This window comes from Tupaia chinensis, unplaced genomic scaffold (assembly GCF_000334495.1).
Source record: "Tupaia chinensis unplaced genomic scaffold, TupChi_1.0 Scaffold000045_1, whole genome shotgun sequence".
In the NCBI taxonomy this organism is placed as follows: domain Eukaryota; kingdom Metazoa; phylum Chordata; class Mammalia; order Scandentia; family Tupaiidae; genus Tupaia; species Tupaia belangeri.
This window is the reverse complement of record NW_006159501.1, coordinates 3,687,830-3,706,194: the sequence shown is the minus strand read 5'-3', so window position 1 is coordinate 3,706,194 and position 18,365 is coordinate 3,687,830. Positions and strand designations below refer to the sequence as shown.

At 39.7% G+C, this 18,365-nt stretch overlaps 1 protein-coding gene across 3 annotated transcripts in view; it reads right to left on the bottom strand.

Annotated features, from left to right (window-relative positions):
* NBAS (NBAS subunit of NRZ tethering complex) overlaps window positions 1-18,365 on the bottom strand; it is a 423,746-nt gene that overhangs the window by 58,464 nt on the left and 346,917 nt on the right. For all 3 annotated transcript variants that reach the window (XM_014589621.2, XM_014589625.2, XM_006140811.3), the window contains 3 exons: window positions 7,019-7,237; window positions 3,453-3,655; window positions 1,287-1,376 (listed from right to left, as the gene is read on the bottom strand). In XM_014589621.2, the coding sequence (XP_014445107.1) occupies window positions 1,287-1,376; window positions 3,453-3,655; window positions 7,019-7,237 (512 nt within the window). The remainder of the gene's footprint in view (window positions 1-1,286; window positions 1,377-3,452; window positions 3,656-7,018; window positions 7,238-18,365) is intronic.

Sequence of the window (18,365 nt, the reverse complement as noted above, 5' to 3'; positions counted from 1 at the left end):
AAAAAAAAAAAGGAGAGAGAAGAGGATAAAGACAGCAGTGAATCAATAGAGAGGCAGGATGTTAATGAGAAATAGATATGGTTTATTACCTGTTGATGATGACATGTATAGTATTCTCAACTGAACCGGTATGGGAAGTATTTCATGATGGGTGAAGTCTTTTTAATAAGCAAAAATGAGAAATAGTGATTGATTGTTTAAAAAAAATAATAATAACAATTATTGGGAAAAGCATGGAAAAGATATTGAATGATAAAGCAGGGAGATTGATATCTCTGTATTGACTGACATGCATGGCATCCCATTTTGAAAAAGCAATGGAAGTCAATGTAAAGTTATATGTAATCTAGTGTAATAGAAAGAAGATTATGATGATAATAAAATAAAAAAAAAAAAAAAAAAAAAAAGTAACAGGAAAAAAAAAAATAAATAAAAAAAAAAATATAGCATTAGAGGGGCTGGCAAGTGGTGTGGTGGTTAAGGGTGCTGGACTCCCACATGGCCAACTGTGGTTCAAGTCTCGAACCTGTTTGCTTTCTCACTTTCCCTCTCTCTCTCACTCTGTCCTTCTCTGGCCAAATTTAAATAAATGAATGAGTGAATGAATAAAGTTAAATAAAATAATTCTTAAAAAAATAGCATTAGAAATATCTTTTTATATTGATAAGCCTGTATACTCTAAATCCTCAAACAAAGCAGACTTAGAAAAAAATAGAGGCAAGACATTTATGGGACACAGAAATAGATTACTATCCATTGATGATAATGTGTATAATATCCTCACAGAGAAATGGATTATTATCTGTTGATGACAACGTGTATGGTATCCTCAACTGGATTAATGTGAAGTGTATTCGTGTTTGGTAAATTCATGTTACACGCTAATGATGTATAGTGATTGAATGTATATTTTTTTTAAAAAGCTGAAAAAATTAGATATGTTCTCTAGGAATTACTATACTGAGTCAATATGGTCAAGCTGTAGGAGACGAGAAGCTCTCCTCTCCTAAGAGCTCACAGCAGTCTCTTCCCTGGTGTCCCCCACGGAGAAGGTGAGAAGGGACAGTGCTGTGCACAGCAAGTGGGTTCTGGTGGAAGTCATGCTAGGGTTGACGGGGTCAGCGCCAACTGGGGAAGCCGTGTCTCAGCAAGTCCTCAGTTCTTCCTTCAGAAACACCTGAAGATATGGTTTAGTTGGGAAGCCTCATGAACAGAGACATGAAAAGCAATTTGAAGACCATGGAAAAAGCCAGTAAATGAAGATGCACAAACTGTTACAGGCTTACCCCTTGTCCACACTGGCATGGACTGCTGCGACCACACCTTCCAGGACCTGGAGTGGGTCCCTCGGCCCACTGAGGTCAGCACTGCCTCCTCTGTGGAAAGAAAGTCAGAACCAACTCAGAAGATGATCACCCAAAGCTCAGAAAAGCTTGGCATTTACACACTCAGATGAGGCCGGTGGGGTGCGGGCACTGAAGCCCACTGCAGGGTGCCAAGCCCAGACTAGGTGCTGAAGACACAGAAGCCAATTCAGCCTGTAAGGAGCTCACAGTCTCACATATGTATGTTCTCCTATCCACAGAGTAACACGATCTACTTGCATTCTGTCTTGCCAAAGACACTGATTAAACATTAAATATATGAGCTATTTTAAGCATTAAATATGTAATAATGAGCTAAATCTTCAAACTGAACTTTTAAAAAATAAAAGTAATGTTTACTTGCTACTTACAAGGTACTAGGCACTACTAAGTGCTTTGCATATATTCTACCAGTTAATAATCACAAGAGTCCATGAGATAAGTACCACTCTTATGCCCATTTACAGATGTCTACATGTGAAATTCTTCTGGACTCTGGAAATGCAGCAGGGAAAAGTGTTCCAGATGAGTTTTCCCAATAATTTAAGTTAATGATTTAAATTAAGTGCTGGATTAGGTTCCTTTTATGTCTTTGCCATTTTGTGCCTACTAAATACTAAATGTCCTTTCACTAACTTCCTAAAAAGCAACCAGTATGCACAATGTCAAGAGGAATTTCTTTTCCTTTGAAAAAGAGGTAGCTGAACTCCTCAAACTCCCTTTTCCCTCCAGGCTTGAGTGATGCTCTTCTGAAAGATTTAAATCAGATTTACTCAAAGTTTTCTGTATGCAAAGTATATCATTTATTTGATCAGAACTAAATCTTCAACAGTATAGGTAGATGTAGAGAAAGCAGAGAGAAGTATAATTTATGTCCGAGTTTCATAAATGTAAAAAAATCACATATTTTAATTATTAATGAGAATGTATGATTTTAGGAAAGAAACTACATTCAACAAAACACTAATTTTTCAAAATGTTGTTCAAATTTAAAAACATATCATGTTTTTGTGCATTTAATTTAAAGTTTGAAGAAACAAAAAGATAACTATAAACGAAAATGTACAAAATGCAAAAAATCAAGTATCTGTCATATTGAAAGAGGGGTTCTTCTACTCAACAACAAAAAAATAATAATGCTAATAATAGAACAAAGCTTTATTAATTTAGCATTTTTTTCCTAGGAACTGTTACAATATTTTATGTCTCCCCTTATATATGAAATTACCAGATAGCTCAGAGCATTAAGGTGAAAACTATATGAGGCTAGGATAATTAAACTGATAAAGGCTCATTTGATTTCAGTTCAGCTGCAGAAAACTGACATGCATTTAATCAAAAAGTTCCTCAAGAGCAATACAGAATTACAAAGAATGTTTAAAAGGAGAATAAATTAAACACAACTAAATCTTTTAGCCTAATTGCATTATTCACAGAAAGCACTTGATGCCTCATTATTTTCTGAGCTTCACTCTTCCGTTCTTTCTAATCTTCTCGGATGCATTCCTACAAAGGCACCAGCATTATCGACATAAAGTCAGAATTCCTCAGTTGTCAGTTTTATGCCATTAATTGCAGGTAAATAATGTCCTAAGACACTTAACAGATGTCTAACTCCTTCAGTGTATGATTAACCTTGCCTTGCATACTTCAAAAGAACCTTCTGGGAACCATTTCCCACCGCTACAAAGAAGGGAAATTAGAAAAGACAGGATTGGGAAAACCACACTGAGTCACAGGGTGGTCTGCCACTTAGCTAAGCTGTTTTCACGTGCCATTTTGGCTTTTCCCTTATTTCAAGAATCACTCAAGTGAAGGAAGAAGTCCAACCACAAGTTAGCTTCTTCAAAAACTACCCACAAAACTAATGATGAAACGTGTTCATGGTTTTCCATTCTCAAGGTATTCTGAAATGTAAGACTTTGCAAACTCTAAAAATAACATTTTATTCTCGTAAAGCACTTCAAAATATAAAACATGTTTCCACATACATGATGATAGCTTAGTTGCATAATGACCATGAGGCAGGTTACTACTACTGGAAGAATATCAGCTTGAGTTTTCTTCAATGACTACTTTATAACTCACCTCAATGCAGAAATTATTTTCATGACCGCATTCTGTACTATATCCTTGGGTGATAGGTCGAGAGGGCCAACAGCCACTTCTAGTAGCTGCTGAATCATTCTGAGAGGTTGACCATCTAAGCACATGGCCACAGCTTGATCGTGAAGTTTCCCTTTATCTGATCGGGATAGATCATAGAGGTTACTGTATTTTTGCAGGGTTTCCTGAAAAGACAGAGTAAGCAACACCTAAGTACCAGATAGAAATTAAATGTGTCTACAAGTGCACAGAAGATCCTCACACCAAATACATTACAACCATCAGCACCATAACAAAGGACACATGTTGGTTATTAAGAGCTTAGGTTTGGGGCCAGAAGGTGGCATGGTGGTTAAAGGTGCTGGATTTCCACTTGGTCAACCATGGTTCTAGTATTGGATCTGGTGGCTTGCTTTCTCACCACCCCCTCTGGTCAAATTAAATAATAATAATAATAATAATAATAACAAATGGAATTAAATAAATAAATCTTTTTTTTTCTAAAGGCTAATCCTTACTTTACTACTTATTAGTACCCTTTATAATCTCAAATTTCAGAATCCATAGTATGAGGATGAGGACAATAGTCCTGTGACTAGAAGGCACTGCGAACATTAACTAAAATAATATAAAAGCCAGTACGTTAGCACGACGTGAGACATAAAGTAACTCATAGGTATGAGTTTCTCCATTTTATTTTTGCCTCTGCATTACAAGTACATAAGTTATAATCTATTATCAACCATGTAACTAAGGTATTGTACATATGGTATCTAGGTTAATACTTATAATAAATCTGCCAAGTATTTTTAATTAGCACCATGTTATCAAAAAGGAAGCTGAAAGGGGCTAGACAGTGGTGCAGTGATAAAAGGAGACCTTCTGCAAGACTGACCAACGTGGGAAGGTTCCAGGTTCATGTCTGGAGACTTCCCTGAGTACACCAGACACATGGATGCCCATGATCTGGGGTTGGCTGAAGCTGGGAATGGATTACAATGTCAAGACCTGTTGGGGAGTTGTCTCTCTCTCCCATTTATGGAACAAATAAATAACCTTAACAACAACAACAAAGCTGTAGATGGGAGATATTAAGTAACACGTCCAAAGTCACATGGCTAGGAAGTAATAGAGTTAAGATTAGAACCTAAAGTCTTCCCCACCTCCTGTGCCAAGCTGCTTGCCTCTCTTAGACAATCTCTGTAAGAAATAGGACTTAAGCTATAGTTTATTTGCAAATCACACATGGTCATTTAATGATGATACCACTTTCCAGGTTCTTCATTAGCTTCTTCTTAGTAATCCTGAATATACTGTTTTATCTTACAAAACATTATCATGTGAAAATCTGAACATTAACTGGGTATTTCATGTTATTCAAAATTACAATTAATTTTCTTGATTGGGATAATGTAGTGGTTATGATTAAATGCATCTTTTAAAGACAATACTTGGGGAGAAAATAAAAAGATGATGAGAATTTGCTTTAGCAAGATCCACAAGTGTGTTAAGACGGGTCACATTTTCATAACTGATGAAGTTAGGAGTTGGGCACGTGAAGTTACATTTTACTGTTCTGCCCATTGTGAGTTTTTTTTATCCAAAAGAAAAAAGTCCAACCAGGCCAGCAGATGGCACAGAGGGTAATGTACTCAATCCCACATGACTGACCACAAGGTTCAAGTCCCACAACCAGCAGCTTGGAAAACACACCAGTGCATGTGTATGCATGTGTGCCCCAAATCCCAAGAAGAGAATGGAGGAGGACTGCGTCATGGCCATCCTCCCTGGGGATGCTTTCTCACTTTTCTTCCTTCTCTCCGCTTCCTCTCTCTCTCTCTGTCTCCAGCAAGCGCATGTGCCCTTGCTGGAAAAAAGAACTCCTATGAGTTAGGCAGGGCAATTACTAGTATCCCTACCTCGGAGAAGAAACTGAGGATCTAGAGGATGAAGGCCTTTAACCTTCAAGATAGAAGACATTCTTTTATTGGGTATATAATTAAGGAGCTGAAAATCAAAGTCTGAACTTAAATGTATGGGACTGAAGGTTATTTCTACCTTTTACCATAAAATATGCCTTAATAAAATCTAAGACTATCCAATTAAGACATAATAAGGGTCTCCTATTACGGACCATCCACAGTCTGACTGAATGGCATTCCTAAGTGGCCACATGGTACCCTAACCCACAGTCTAGATGAGACAAACAGCTGATGTTTCTGTTAATAACCCCCTTGAATCCATGTACACTATTTTAGCCACTGAAAGACAACAAGTGCAGACTATTACACAAAGGAGAGCAATAGTGCCAATTCTCTGGACTTTAATATAACATATTTCACTTAAAAATATATGAACAAGTATTTAAAATGTTTATATTAGTGATTATAAATCATGTCACTTGAAGGTTAGAACTCTACCCTAGTTCTCGTAATTATGGACTGTAGTACTAAAATGTCGGCAGGATAAAAATCCAGATTGGTAAAGCCAATTTGTTTCCTGCAAGGGCTTCTATATTGTTTATACCATTCTTTAATGTTATTTATTAAGCAGGCTAATAGGCACTAAAAAATATAAAATAAAATTGGTCTCAAACTTTTCAGTGCTTCCCATTATCTCTTCCATGAGGGCTTTGCATTTATGTGTCTCATACCAATTTTGAAGTCTTCCATTTGTCAATTACCTGAATTCGTCCCCACTGACCAATCTCTCTATTCTGGGATATTCCATACAATCTAAGAATACAAGTCAATGAACATGTAACGTTTAGGAAAAATGAAAGAGGCCACCTACAGGTTCATTTACTGTAACATTAAAGGGCAAATGGAATATTATACACATATTCAAATTCCATTTCAAAACCATTTACTTACTGTTTTTCCACCTTTCCAGTAATGGAAAAGAATATCTAAACTCTAATGACTGTAGAAAACAGAACAAAATCTCTGAGGGCCTCAGAGGGCTTCTGGTATCCTCAAACCTAATCAAGGAGAAGGGCTGCTGGAGAATGCTGTTTCTGCAACACTGAGAAATTCTCCACTAGAAACCAACTAGGAACAACTTGACTAGCCAAAAAGTTCTTATCAATAAACTGGAAACATGCAACATAAAAACACTATGAGTACACATAACTTTGTAACGTTGTGAAAGACTACTTCCGAATTTTCCTGCAAGTCGGAGGAGCAGGAACTCATCATCGTTCAGTTGCAGAGCAAACACTGGCCAGATGCAAGTGGGGCTGCTTACGTCCTAACTTCAGAGAACGCCCCAACCCAGGCACCTAGCAGTGCTCAGCCCCCACCAACCATCTCCTCTTCTCCAGCCCTTGTCGTCCTCTCATCCCTGCCTCCCCTGGAAGAGGTGAAAACTAAACTGACAATCAAGTGATAACCAAGAGGTTAAAGGATAAACGTTTGAGAACCATTTCCAAGGATATCTGCAGGTCTGAAAAGCCTATCGACACTCCTAATGTAGCCTGAAAGAACAAGTAGAAGCATCTACTGATAGAATCCCAGTGAGCCAGCACACAGCGGTTTCCAGGTCATTACCTGCTCGCTATTCTTCAGAGAGATGATGAAGCTATGGCTGAGGGTTTCCAGATGAGCAAGTGATTTCTCCAGATGATCCAAAGTATCTGCATAGGTAACTTTAGAATCACTTGCTCCTTGAATGTCTTCTTCTGAGTTTCTTTTCCTTGGCTTCTCAATAAAATGTCTGACTGTCTTAATAGCCTTTCTAGTCATCTCTTCACGAGTCTCCACTGACAGCTTAAAAAAAAAAAGATATTAAACAATAGTAAGACAAACCAGCCCAACATTTTTACAGATTGCATATTTATTAAGATATTAAGTGAAGTAGAGAGAAAAATAAAAATTTAATGAACAATTTTAATCTATGATAGAACTTATGTTATATTATTTTTCTTCTGTAAAGAAAACAAAAATAGTGAGGTTTCCATTTCTACTACTAAAATGGCAGTACAGATTTATTGAAGAATTATAATTCCAAAGTAGTTCATGTTATGATGAAATTAGTCTTCACACTGATTGCTGGTCACAGTACAGAAATGAAGAGTCAGTTCTATGACCATAATTCCCCGTTCTGATCATCCACCATAAGGAAATGATTCAATGGAAGAAAAAATATATAATCATAAAGATTTTAACTGGACTAATTAAGAATATAAAAATAAAACCAAAAACAACTTGGCTGACAAGAGAACTGGTAACTAGCTTTTGATAAATTATTAATTAAAATGTTATACAGTCATTAAATAAGAATTTTTTAAAAGTACTACAATTTAGAAAAAAATAGTCATAAAATGTTAAAATTAGAAACTAGGATGTAAAATTGTTATCATGCTTACATGATATTTAAATGACATCCGTATACAAAATATATAAATTACATATAAACATACTTTACATTTTTACATATGTTAAGCTATATAAATATATATGTATTTATATAAATATACACAAGAAATGAGTGATGTTAAATTACTGGAATTGTAAGTACTTTTTTTTCTTTTCTACTTTAAAATTTCCAAAACAATACTGTACTCATTCATTTATTCACTGATATGTCAGGTGCTATGTGAGGTATACAGGGATTATGTATTTCTAACAATATTAAACATTTTAGGCTCACTCTCAAGAATACAAAATAGTCTACACTGTGCTCACTATGATCAAGGAACCAGACACCTGTTAGCTACACTGGTGCCTTCTTAGGCTCTGCTTCTTTGTGCTGCTTTGGAGCCAAAATTCTGGCCTCCTGTCCAGTACCTGAGCACATTTTTACCACATTCCCCACGCTGCACCATGTCGTTTAATGAAACTTAATGAGAAAGCCTGTGCTGTAACCAGCACCGAGCCTTGCCCATAGTAAGTGCTTGTTTTGCTCCATGGTGTTACTGTGACAGAAATATCTGAGTCTGGGTGACTAGGACAGCATGCTGGTGTATTTAGTTTGTGATTTGGAGATCGAACATCAAGGGGTGGCACCTGCTGAGGGTCTTCTTGTTGGTGGGGACTCTATGAAGAGTCCCAAGGCAGCACAGGGCATCAGATGGCAAGAGGACAAGAGCCTGTGCCACTGGCTGTCAGCCCCAGCTTCTCTTCCTCTTCTCATACAGCCACGATTCATCCACGGGCCCCACCATAATGGTTTTATCCAATACTAATGACTGCCCAAAAGTTCCATCTATTAATATCATAGTCAAATTAAGTTTCTGCCCTCTTAATATGGTTATAGTGGCAGTTACGTTTCCACCACAGGGACTTTTGAGGGACACATTCAAACCATAGCAAGGTTCAGTTAATGAAAGCTGAATTTTAATTTGATCTGATGATAAAATCATAGGCCATTCTCCATCTGTTAAGTTTTTCATCTAACTACTAAATTTGTCATATAATTCCCTTTGAGAAATCCTTTTTTATAAGCTCCCCATTCTTTGGCATGGAACTCAAGGTCTTTCACAAACTAGCCCGAAGCTCTAGCTTCGTGGCCTAACTGTAACACACACCTTTTACTCCAGCCACACAGACTTCATCACTCTCTGGTGTCATTATGTGTCTTCTTGTCTCAATGAAATGCTCGTCCCTCTCCTTTGCGAGGGAAAGTCACAGCCGTGTTTCAACACTAGGACGCGTGGAGCCAACCAGGCTCATCGCTCTGGCACCTGTAGCCAGTCCAGCACAAGCCTCTGCTGCGACCTCCGAGAGCATGCTCCCCCGTCCTCGCTGTGTGCACAAGAACTGTCACCCCAGCATTACCGAGGTTAGGCCTCACACTGACCCGACATCTGTGCTTCATAAAAGCTGCTAGTGCTCACAAGAGTCAAGTGAATTTTTATGAGTTTAAATTATTTGACCTCATCACCGCTGTGTAATCAGAAAAGGTATTTTCCTATTTTAAATCATCCTTCAAAATAATTAAAAACTTCAAATAACAATAATCTGACACTTAAAGGATGCAGAGTAAAAATGAAGGCAACCTTCAGTTCATCCTCCTGAGATAGCCAGGACCTCTAAGAAGCAAAATGAGAAAATGTGGAAGGGCTTTTATTTGACTAGGCATTTTAGTCAATTCAAGCTTTTCACTATTTGACTTTGTAAGAACAGGGTCATGGCTGGAAGAACCCAGGGTATGATAAATACAAGTTTAACAATGAACCCTCTGGCAGATATTCTTTCTTTAAACTGTTCTATGATGGAAGGAACAGAAGTAAAAGGAACAAACAACTGAAGAAATGTACCAGAATAAAAAATAATAACAAGTTCTTTACTATACCCTTTATTCTTAACATTCTTTTCTGAAGCCCACGGCATTAAAACACCATTCACACACATCATTACTATAATAACCAATCAAGATTAAAATTTTAACTATTCCCTGTAGCAATTAGCACTTGCTATTAAAAATAATGCGAGTTTTGTGAAATTAAGAGAAGTAGCTAAATTGTCTCATTAGTCAATAAATAGGTACTAAGCATCTATTTTCCCAAGCCCTTTCAAATAATGTCGTAAAAAACGTAAACCAGGCTCACCAAAAAATCACATAGAGTAGAAGAGAGAGAAGGGAAATAAAACAAAACAGACAAACACACATTTAGGGAGTCATCTCTGACATCAGCAAATCTTAATGGGTCTACCTTCAAAATGTATCCAGCACCTTCTCTGCCAGCACCCTTCCCAGCCACCATTACCTCTTATAAAGAGGACCGTGAGGGTTCGCACTTGCCCCTCGATGTGAGAAAGACAGTGGTGCTCACCAAACGTGAGCATTTCAGTCCCTTCACTGCATCTGTCAATTCCTTGTAGTTAGAATAAGCCACATTCCAGCCAAGAAAATCTGAGTGGAAGTGACATGCCATTTCTGAGCCAAGGCCATAAAATCCATGTGGATTTGCAACTGTCTTCTTTATTAGTCCTGGCAAGTGATGGTGCAGGTCCCAGGCAGGGCCATTACAAAATAGGAGGGCTTTCATTAGCCTGGATTCTGAGGGCCTTGGGGTGCAGAGCCTTGACGGCCTCTTATTGGAGTAGGAGTTTTCTGTAGGGCTAAAAGTCACTACATACACCAGCCTGTTCTGACATACAGCAGGGACCGAGAGCAAGGCAGTAAGTGGATTTGGTTTTCAGATATTGCAAAAATAGCGATCTACATAATGTTATAATTATTTAACAAAACTGTTACCCATAGTAGCTTGTGGAGAAGATCATGCCCCTAATAAACATGTGGGTCTAGGGAGGCTGGAAAATGGAACACAGGTAGTACGTGTTGGATGTTACAGGCTGCTGTGTGCAACTATTACAATAAAGACATGAGCTTAGAAAAATCTGGTCCAGAGTATAAGCATGAGTGAAATAGAAGAGAAACAGCTCCAAAATTCATGGCCCTACTGAGTTAAAAACAAAACAAAAACAATTTACTAATCCTAGACCCCAGTAGTAAAAGATAAGATCAAGAAATCCTTAGAGGACCAGCAGTTAGCGTAATGGCTATGTCGCTGGACTCCCACGTAGTCGACCGTGGTTCGAGTCCCGGACCTGGTGGCTTAAACTCATGCTGGTCATATGTGCATGCATGTCCAAGATCCCGAGAGGAGAACGGAGGAGAAGGGATTGAGGCATGGCCGTCCCCCCTGGGGGGTGATTTCTCGCTTTCTGTCTCTGTCTTTCTCTGTCTTTCTGGTAAGCGTAGGTGCCTTATAGTAAAAACTTCTCAAAAAAAAAAAAGAAAGGAAAAAAAAAAAGGAAGGAAGAAATCCTTAGATAACAAATGCCAGGTAAAACCTTTAAAAGATTAAAATGTTTCAAGGGAAAGATAAACCAAGGGTGTGACACCCTGTAAATTCTTTTCAACTGAAGGGAAATGACTCAGGGAAGAGAGCCAATTAAGTGTGGTCCTCTAACAGAAACTTGATAGTTTAAGTCGAGAGAGATGACATATGTGATGACATTTCAGAGATATATGGTACTTGAGAACAGTGTCTCAAAAACAATAAACAAACAAAAAGACCTGGCAGATGTCATTATGGGCACATGTGGCTGCAAGAAATCAAATAAATAAGGATCTAAATTTATGAGATAGTGGTGTGCCCAAGAAACCACAAGCCTGAGCTAAAAATGCTTTTGAGTAACTTGAAGTTTAACACGTGGGTCTTCCATCTTCTCCAGGCAGGCAGAAAGCTGGGCAGCTTTCAAAGAGGGCAAAGGCCTCCAACACCCACTCCACGTGTGGTCACAGAAACAAGCAGAAAAGCTTCCCCAGTGTGTAGACTCTGAGGTCTTAGAGAACAAAGGTTACTGAGCTACCTGTAGAAAGTAGAATCAAGACCACATTAAGGACCATAATCAGCTCCCTGGGTAAAAAACTCTTCATAACTGATGTACAGAAAAATTCCAAAACCACCTTAGAGCAGTATCTGCCAAGAATCAAAGCCCTGCTCCCTTCTTCCCAGGGTGAGCGTGTGCTACCCAGTGCCTGTCTCACCACCTATGGGGTGTGCAGGGTTAGGTCTAGGGGCAGCAAAGCCGGGGTTTGCCCACTTAGTCCACGGTCTGCATCCTGGCTGGGCCCAACGCACAGCCTGCTAGGAATCACGCTAACTGCGCTCCACGGCCTGAGGAGATGGGGCCCTCTTGCTTCCCTCAGCAGAGGGATGGAGTGTGTGTGTGCTGGGGTGGAAAGAAGACCGGTGAGCACAATGGTGGGCTGTTCTCACCAAATGCTCCATCTGCTTCCCTATCCTTCTCAACTCCTTGTCGTGCAATGTGGCTGTGTGACAAGGTGGCCCATGAAATGTGAGGGGAAGTGTCATGTTATCAACCCAGCCCAAGGCAATCACATTCAATTTTCTAGTCCCCATCTTCTCCGGGGTGCCCGAGGAGACCACAGGATGGCAGGGCTTCTGCCATTGCAGGTTCCCACGTGGGTACGCAATACACTGAAGGGGGCATGAACCTTTCTATGCAAACATTCCGTGATTCATGGTTAATGTGTTGCACCGTCCTCACCCAGCAACACTCTGATCTTTTAAAAATATAAAACTGATCATGTTCCTAATCTGCTCAAATCCCAATTCACTAGAAATATAATCTGGTATTTAAAACTTTATTAGGCTCTGTCCGATGTGCTTTTCACCTCACCTCACCTCCCTAATGCCATCTCCTCCCTTTCTCCACACTCTCCCCTAACTCTACACAGTTCTCCTCCCTGCAGTCCCTCAGAGCTTTTGTATTTGCTGGTCCCACTCTTTGAAAAGTCTCTCTCCCAGACATCCTTACGGTTTGTTCCTGTACTTCCCTGCAGACTCAACAAAAATGTCACCTTATCAGAGAGGCCTTCCCTGACACTCTACAAAACCCAGCACCCCTAACTCCGCCTTTGCCTGCATTACTTTTCTTCATGACTGACATACTGGGTTTCTATCTGCTTACTGCCGACCGTCACAGCTACATTCCCAGAGCCCAGAACAGTGGCTCATACATGGCCAATACTCCTTTGCTGAATGAGTAAATGAACGCATGAATGAATGGCGATGTTTCAGGGAGAAGAAGCACAGTTGTGGAAGTGGGAAAGCTCATGATGTATGATGTATATGTAACCACTAGAGTATTTCAGATATAAAAGGAGAGATGTAAAGAGCCAGACAATAACTATATTAGGCTTTGCAGGTCACATATATCTGTTATGTATTCTTTTATTTGTCTGTTTCGTTGGTTTTTAGTATTCTTTGAGAATATATATTTCAAAGAAAACCAGTTGTAGCTAAGGACTGCATAAAAACAGGCAGTGGGTTGAATTCGACCTGTAGGGCATAGCTTACTGACCCCTGATTTACAATACTAAAAAGCTGCATTTTGAAAGAGCGTCTGAGAAGAAATCCTAAGTGACTTTGAGTGCCAGCTCACTAAGGAATCTACCTGGGAAGCCACCAAGAGCAACTCCTTTACCAAAGACAATTACATGGTCCTATTAGATTCCTGTTCAAAAATCCACTGTAAGCTCAGCCTGGTGGTGCAGTCACAGCAAACTGCATTGCAGTGCTGGAAGCCCCTGGCCAAATGTGGGTTCAGACACCCAGGGCGGCTTGAAAACACACTGGGTACATGCATGTGTGGCCCAAGAGGAAAGGGAATTCCAGTGATGAGACCCAGCCAAGGTACGTACTTCTCTCTCTCTCTCTCTCTCTCTCTCTCTCTCTCTCTCTCTCTCTTTCATATGCATGTATACATGTTTATGTGTTCTCTATTGTGATTAAATCAATTTTTTAAAAATACCAAAGAGAATCTTAACAAAAAATATCAAAACTACAGTTACTTGAGAAAAAAATCTCCCTTCTCAAGCCAGCTGCATTTTGAAAGAGCGTCTGAGAAGAAATCCTAAGTGACTTTGAGTGCCAGCTCACTAAGGAATCTACCTGGGAAGCCACCAAGAGCAACTCCTTTACCAAAGACAATTACATGGTCCTATTAGATTCCTGTTCAAAAATCCACTGTAAGCTCAGCCTGGTGGTGCAGTCACAGCAAACTGCATTGCAGTGCTGGAAGCCCCTGGCCAAATGTGGGTTCAGACACCCAGGGCGGCTTGAAAACACACTGGGTACATGCATGTGTGGCCCAAGAGGAAAGGGAATTCCAGTGATGAGACCCAGCCAAGGTACGTACTTCTCTCTCTCTCTCTCTCTCTCTCTCTCTCTCTCTCTCTCTCTTTCATATGCATGTATACATGTTTATGTGTTCTCTATTGTGATTAAATCAATTTTTTAAAAATACCAAAGAGAATCTTAACAAAAAATATCAAAACTACAGTTACTTGAGAAAAAAATCTCCCTTCTCAAGCCACACTTTGCCCATTCCTAACAAATCAGCCCAGGAGTTCCTGCTCTGAGGCGTTTCCTTGACTTCATTTCCTCCCCTGGGCACAGGCAACTGCTATGCATTCCTTAAGGACTCGTGCTTACCAGTGTCGAAGAATGTACTGCACTGCACTGAAATCATCTGGTTGCTTGTATAAAAAGATCCTTCAGAATAGAAACTGGTTTCTTCTCTTTACCCTTAACACCTATATAATGCCTGGCGCATTGGAGACAAACAGTAAATGGCTTCTAAATTCCTGAATAACTGATGAACACAGAGGGGAAAAAGAAACCTTAAAAGTGCATGTTTTCAATTTTCCTCTAGATACTTGTGGTCCAGAATGTCCCGAAAGTCTCCATATTATCCAGAGACTCTGCTATTCTCTTCATGTAAGAGGGTCCTAGATTATTAAAATTGAAAAAAAGAAATCTGAAAGGACTTGCAACAAAAAAATGGGGCCTAGTTCATGCCGTCAGGACAATGCCAGGCCATAGTCATCAGAAATCACACCGGAGGGGCACAAGGACGCCAAACGACTGAAGGCTTCCCATTTATTCATTCAACATACATCTGCTGAGTACACACATCTGCCTTGTGCTGGGTGCTGGTGACACAGACAAAATTAAATCAAGTCCCTGCCCTTGGGTATGTCCAAGTCTAGCTGGAAATACAGAGAGATAACAGACATTACAAAGCATGGCCATTCTACAGCTCCAGTAGGGTGGGGTACAAGATGCCCTCACAAAGCGCTCTTTGTCCAGACTGGAAATAAGGAACATGCAAGGTCAGGAGAGGCTGATGGAGGAGCAACTCTCTAAGGAAAGTCCTTAAGAGTGAGTGAGAATTAAGGCAGAAAAGAAGTTGTTGGTCAAAGCAGCAAGTAGGGACCCTAGAAGTCAGAATGCAGAGTTGAAGTAAAAGCCTGTCAGACATTGAGGAAGAATGAGTTGAGGGCCACGCAAGGGGCCAGGCTTATGACACTGATCTCCTTGCCTGCAGGGCATGAGGACATCTTAAGTAAGAAAGTGGCACAATCAGACTAAAGCAGTCAGGTATTGGTCTGATTCAAAATTCACCAAGAAAACTTTCACCACCAAAGGTTCTTTAAAGCTGATAAATCCTGTAGGCACACATATATTATTTTTTTCTTTTTAAATAAACATAGCGTGACTTTGAACATAAGGCTGATATTTAGGAAATGGCAGGTGACTTAAGAAAACCGAGTTGCTACCTATGGAGTGTGGTGGAAAAATTAGGGGGCTTCATACTATTTAAATTGCTAATAGCAACTACACAAAATAATGGGAACGTCAAAACCAAAATAATTTTATTCATATATTTTTTAATGTAACAGCTAGCTTGAGAGAATAAAAATAATTTCTTTGACTAATAAATGATAGATCAATATTCCCTTTTTAGGTTCCCATTTATAAACTTTTCTTCCATTTTTCCCTCCTCCTTTCATGCTCAAACACTTCAACCTTCACCATGCACTAGGCCCAATCTTGACAGAGGTGATCCAAAGGTAAATTAAGAAACAGTATCTTTGAAGAACACACATCCTACTGGAAAAGTCAACATAAAAATAAGTATTTATAAAAATGAGACAAAAAAAATAAACTAAATGCTGGTATACCAGGAAAAATAATGTCTTAGAAAGGCAAGAAAGTCTTTTAAAAGGAGATAACATTGGAACAATTCTTGAAGGGTGAGTTAAGAGTTCATGCAGAGGGACTGGCAGATGGTGTGGTGGTTAAGGTGCTGGACTCCTACATGGCTGATCATGGTTTGAGTCCTGAACCTGGTAGCTTACTTTCTCACTTTCCCTCTCTCTCACTCTCTGTCTCTCTCTGGTCCAATTGAAAAATAACAATAATAAATTAAATTAAATAAATAATTCTTAAAAAAAAAAGAGTTCATGTGGAAGAAGGGGGTGCAGTAGATTTCAGGCAGAGAGAAGAACAAGAGTAATTAAACACTTTCACAAAGGTGAATGTTCTAGGGCCGTAACTCTTCACCTTGTATTGCACTCCAAACACCGAGGCATATAATATACTCTCGCCCAAAACAGTGACTCACTGCTTAAAGGAGTCTCACTGGGGGGAGAGCAGGTGCCAAGCTGCAGTGAGCAACACATTTGGGAAATGAAGGGAACTGCTTTTGAAAAAGATCTGAATATCCCAAGGAGTTCGATCCCTGAAGCCAGAGACTGTTCCTCCCCAAGACACTCATGTACCATATGTGGAAGGGCTCTGGCAGTGTAAATGTGTGTGTGTGTGTGTGTGTGTGTGTGTTTAGCCCTGGGCTGTTTTAGAAGGGAAGAGCTGCAAAGATCTGGGGCCACTCTGGGTGTCACGGTGGCACCATCTCCTTAGGATAGTGGTCTTCGGATCAGGGAAGTATACCGCCAACACATGTCTTTCTGAACAGAACACAGGCAGTTTTAAGGAAATCAGACTCCAAATTTCCACCTCTAAATATTCTTTCCTAAAATAGATCTTCTTGAGAACATGCTCAGGGTGTGAGGGAGGTCGAGGTGTGAAGCCTGCCCTCTTCCTCAACTCCCCTTTCACTGTACTTCACTTACACAAGAAAGACAGGCCTCATAGCCTCCCCATATCTGACTTGGATACATTATTCTGACATCTAAAATGCTCCAGAGCACTCAACAAAGGAACACATCGAAGTTCTGGCATATAACAGGACTCCAATGACTAGATGACAAATTTCTTTCTGTGTGTCACAAGGTTTCCAGTTCTTTGCTTTCAACGAAATTTGTGAAGAAGTTGTTGATAAATCACTAAAAATAATTTTTAAGAACAGTTTGCTATATGATTTTTGGTCTATTACTGGAGGACATTACAAGACTTGACTTCAGTGACCCTGCTATGACAAAACTCCTTCTCCATTACTTACTAAGATAAAAGGCTTTTAAGTATTCATATGCATAAATACACAAAATTTAAAAATTGATGCTGAACTCTATCTCAATCTAGCAACACGAAATAGTCATCCAAAGGCACAAAAACTAAATAGAAGCAATGCTTAAATCCCTATCTGTTTTAGTAACATACACACTTTGGGGTCAGCAGGTAGCATGATGGTTAAGGCACTGGACTCCAACACGGCGGACTGTGGTTCGAGCCCCAGGCCCAGTGGCTTAAAACTCACACCAGGTGCATGTGCATGCATGCCCCAAATTCTGAGAGGAGAAGGAAGGGGAAGAAGATTGTGGTACAGCCATCCTGCCTGAGGGTGATTCCTCATTTCCCCCACCCTCTCTCTCCAGAGAGAACACACATTCTATGACAAAAACCTTTTTAAAAAGTGCAGTTTGAGTATAATTTTATTTTTATGACTAACACTATTTATCAAAACAATTAACATGTCTATGTTGTCTTGATCAAATGTATAACTGAAACAATTACTCAATACAGAACAATTTTTTAAATATTAGAACCCTATGGTCACAAATTTTTCTCATTGTTTATTTCTATTTATGTAACTATTTCTGATGCAGAGAAACAAGATTCTTAAGCATAGACACTGCATTATTGGATCATCAGGAAAGTTATGACATATTTTTGCATTAAAAAACAGAGAAAAATACGTCATGACTTTCCCGACAGCGTAATACAAGAACTACAAAGGCTTCTGGCACGCAACGATCCCATCCAACCTTTGGGCTCGTAGACTAAACCAAACTTGAGCATGGCTTCTACCAGCTTGAGGTCATGTCCCTAAGATGACTCTAGTCTGTCTCCTCTAAACTGCCAGCTGAGAAGGCTCCAAGCTGCCGGGAGAATTTACTCTCTGTTCCAGCCAACACCCGGTGATAGGCCAAGAGCCCTCTCAACCTTTCCTCCCCTCTTTGAGAGGAGCTGTTTCAGAAAGCTTGCAATTAAAATCCTTTCTCTGCCTCTCAGAGATGTAAATCTTGGCCTGCCCAACACTGTCCTCCCAGGACTGAGCTGTCTCTGAAACTACACACCCCAGGAGCTAGCTCTTGCTCTGCTACCAGTCCCTG